Below are 4027 nucleotides of genomic sequence, written 5' to 3'. Positions count from 1 at the left end.
TGGTATTTCTACAATTTTAATCCAAAAAAGGAAACAATGTTGGTTGTCACTAGGTTCCTTTCTTGTCCTCTAATCCTACCAACCTTGAGCCAGCTCACCTACCCCTTCTAGTCAAAGGCACCCCCATTCTCCTATAGCTCTAGAGGAAGATACAAAGAAGCCTAGAGCTCTAGAGGAAGATAAAAAGAAAAGGTCATGTACATCTGATTTTCCTAGTCTTGGATTGCGACCAAGTATTTTGTTGCCTCTTCTCTAAAGTTCTAGATAACTTTTTCCCCTTTTTGTTGTTTGTTTTATTTTGATGCATGTTAGTGTTGCTATGTTTTAGTGTTATTAGGGAATGAACATGCTTTGCGGTGACGTTATAATATTTAGGATCTAAGCATGATAATGCTTGCATGTTCTTTTCTTGATCATAAAAAATTCATATGCTAGACTTATTTGACAAAGTGAATATCTAACACTTTCCCATCTTGTAGTTGAACTTATAGATGTAAGTGCCTTATGGCATTGCCTAGCGTGCTAACCTCGACACCAACACCAATCACCTCATTCTCCTCCGAACTTAGATTAAGGGTTCTTAAATGAATTTCTTAATCATGTAATTTTACATTTTATAGAATGTAATTAAGACAAAAGTCATGTCATTCTTAGATTGCCTGTAATTTTATATTTAACGTATCATAAGACTTCCACCTTCATTTTTGTCAACGTTGTCCTCTGCATTTATTAATGAAATTATCCCTATCCGCTTTTAAGGAGACACGTTGCCTACAGAAAGACGCCAACAAATTCCTGAATTATCTCAGAGCAAAAATAGCTTTATCCAGCCCCTTTGGAATATTTGCACACGATCCTATTGTAAGGGCCATGTTCATCACATCCGCATTACTCCACTTAAATTAATAGCAGACTAGCAATGTTGCATTCATTTTCAGAGTAAAAACAAACACATACTTGATACTTCTCAATGCAATTGTACAACTTGCCCGTAGCCGTAAGACTGAAACAAATTGCTCTGCATCTGACGACCGCACGCAAATAAGTCACCCTGATATATAGAATCAAACAAAGGACAGTGCATACAACTTGCAGCCAGTTTAGTTTTAAAGTTTTGCTCATTTGTGAGAGCTTCATTTCATTGGATTATAATCGAGCTTAAAAAATATTATGGGCAGTACAACCATGACATGCAGCATAACAGTGGACAATTACATCTTTCACTTGAGCAAAATCATAAGACCAACCACATGCAAATATCATGAAACTTACATGTGTTTTATATCTAAAGCAAAATCCGTACACAATATTTATTCACTTAAAATCCAAACTAAGCTCATCTTAGGTTCAAGAGCCAAATAGAGGGGGAGCACAAAATGATCAACAAACTGCCGAACGTGTCCATTGAATCAGGACAGAAATTACAAAGATCTATTCTTCTTGGACAACAACACTGATCTCACCCTTCTCCAACAAGTCATAAAATTGCCTCACTTTCCTCTGCTCATTCCAGTGGTGCATTTTCCAGAGGCTACCTGCAGCCAAAGCAAGTGCCATCCCAATGCATATCTCCTTGACAACACTAGGTCCTTTCAAGGTGGCATGAGCAACCCTGGAACCAGCCATTTTGCTTATTTGTGGGAAGCTTGTAAAATCTGCAAGTAGAAAACATATAATTTCTAGTTTTTATTTTCTTGTTAAGAAGCACAATGTACAAGTAACAAGCCAATCAATTAAAATTACCCAGCAAAAAATTATTTGTGAATAAGCAAATGACAAACTACATTTCCATTTCATATCAGGCCAATCAACTAGTGTCTCTGCTGCATAATATATTACAGATTGACATCAGTTTCAGTGCAGCCAGGAAAGAAACACAGAAAAATTAGACATTGCTCTCTACTATAAGGTGAAAATCTTGATACCAGGTGCTGCTAGAATCAACATTAATTGCAACCTGTCCAGCATCATACCCAGGCATTGAATTGTATAATCAAGAGCAGATTTCAACCGGGGAATCTAACATATTTGTTTATAAGAAAGAAAATTTTCTACTCTTCACATTTTCTGGGAAAAATTTTAAACTTCTTTCAGCTATTTTGGCACACTAACATTTATGTACATCATATAGGTCTGTCATACCAAGTTCAGTTTATAGTTCAAAGTTTTTCTTGTCCAATTATCAGCTCCAAGAAAATATATAGCCACCTTTTATATCTTTCTAAGAAAACCTAAACGAAACTGCTTGATTATGGAATACACACGGTCTGAGTGCAGCCCATTATCAAAACCTGGACAAACTAGTTATTGAAAATTCAAATAACCGACAAAGCAGCAAAATAGCTAGGCAATGAATAAATTCGTTTATAATCAACCAAAATTCCTAATTCACAACGCTGATTTTGAAATACCTACCAAGCTCGCAGGTCTTCTTGAAAAATACTCAGCCAAACAAATACAAGCAAAATTGTGCATCTTTTTATTAAAATAGAAATAAAAACCCAAAAATTTTCAGGAAAAAATAGGTACGATAAAATCAAATCCTTATATTTTCCAATAAATATAAAGAGCCATTTGTACAGATTGCAAAATCAGAAAAGATTTCAAATCCAAGCATAGAAGTGTATTTGCGTATAAAGCCCAGATGGGTTTTCATTTCTCTGTCATTAAGTCTTAAATCTGATACCCAATAATTCGATTTAAACTATTTTCAATCAATTTCTCACCAACCAAACAGAAGACAAAAAACACAACAGAAAAAAAAAAAAAAAAAAAAAAAAATTCAGTTAATCTACGAGAAAATTAAGCAACGAGATAGTAGAAACGAAATGATACGCAGAATAAACAAATCAAATAAGTAAAAAGATTAGGATTGAGATCACAATTTAGGGTTTACCTTAAGGGTGCACCGAGGAGGCCTTGGTCGAATAATCAGAGCGATTTGGGAATACCACACAGGTTCCTTCCTATTGGCCCTTTATGAGTTCTAGATGTGACACTAGTATAGGTTGAAATCTCTGTTTTGCCCTTTGGGGAGTGAGGTGATCCACTCAGGTTGTGTTTGGTTTTGGGGTTTCCATTCTTCATCTTGTAGGGTTTGGGCCATGAGTGTATTGGCCCAAAAGAAAGGATGACTTTTACAAGTCCAATTGTAAGTTGATCTAAATATAGTACCAAATTCGATATATGGGTTCATTTATGAGATCAAAAACTTCGAAGTTGAAATGCAAAATATAAAGTGTTTGTGTTTGTTTAAAAGTTGATGCTGAGTATTTAAGAGTTATGCCTCTTTTTCTTTTTTCTTTTTTTTTCTTTTTTAATATGTACTACTTGTAAATCTTCAAAACACGTATTCATTTTTCCCATTTCCCTATGAAATAAACGTAAAGTTATTTATATTTAATCATAAAGAGTAATTATTCAAATTATTATGAAACAAATATCATAGATTGTAAATACATTATATCACTTATTATGATGCATCATAGATTGAAAATTCATTATATCACTCATTTCTCAATGGATGGATATGATTTAATTCTAAGGTAAAGTTATCATAATTAATAGATCTAAATATTTTAGTCCTAAAATTTATGTCCTACATTTTATTCTACCAAGTAAACCTCTCTAAAAATACATTATACCACTCATTTTTCAATGGATGGATATGATTTTTTTTTTGGAGAAAGTGGATGGATACGATTTAATTCTAAGGTAAATTCTAAGGTAAAGTTATCATAATTAATAAATCTAAATATCTTATTCCTAAGAATTATGTCCTACATGTTGTTCTACCTAGTAGACCTCTCTCTCTCAATTATTTTGTCCCTATGTTTTACACACTTAAAATTTGTATGTCGTCTAACAAACAAATCCTCACATTAATCGAAGTATATTATTATTATTATTATTATTATTATTATTATTATTATTATTAAGCCTATGAAAAAATATTACAATGATTAAGCTAATTCTACTCTTGGGAGAATTTTAATTTTAGTGCTTTAATGTTTTTTTTTTTTTTAAT

At 32.9% G+C, this 4027-nt stretch overlaps 1 protein-coding gene across 1 annotated transcript; it reads right to left on the bottom strand.

The window, feature by feature from the left end:
• Positions 1-1099: 1099 nt before the first annotated feature.
• On the bottom strand, positions 1100-3031 carry LOC142611649 (cytochrome c oxidase subunit 5C). The gene is made up of 2 exons (XM_075783742.1): positions 2897-3031; positions 1100-1655 (listed from the first exon to the last, which is right to left on the bottom strand). The coding sequence occupies exon 2, from the start codon at positions 1624-1626 to the stop codon at positions 1432-1434; it is 195 nt and encodes a 64-aa protein (XP_075639857.1). The 5' UTR covers positions 1627-1655; positions 2897-3031; the 3' UTR covers positions 1100-1431.
• Between the last annotated feature and the right edge of the window lie 996 nt (positions 3032-4027).

The sequence above is a fragment of the Castanea sativa genome, chromosome 10 (genome assembly GCF_040712315.1).
Source record: "Castanea sativa cultivar Marrone di Chiusa Pesio chromosome 10, ASM4071231v1".
Classification (NCBI taxonomy): domain Eukaryota; kingdom Viridiplantae; phylum Streptophyta; class Magnoliopsida; order Fagales; family Fagaceae; genus Castanea; species Castanea sativa.
This window is presented reverse-complemented; position numbering and strand designations above follow the sequence as displayed.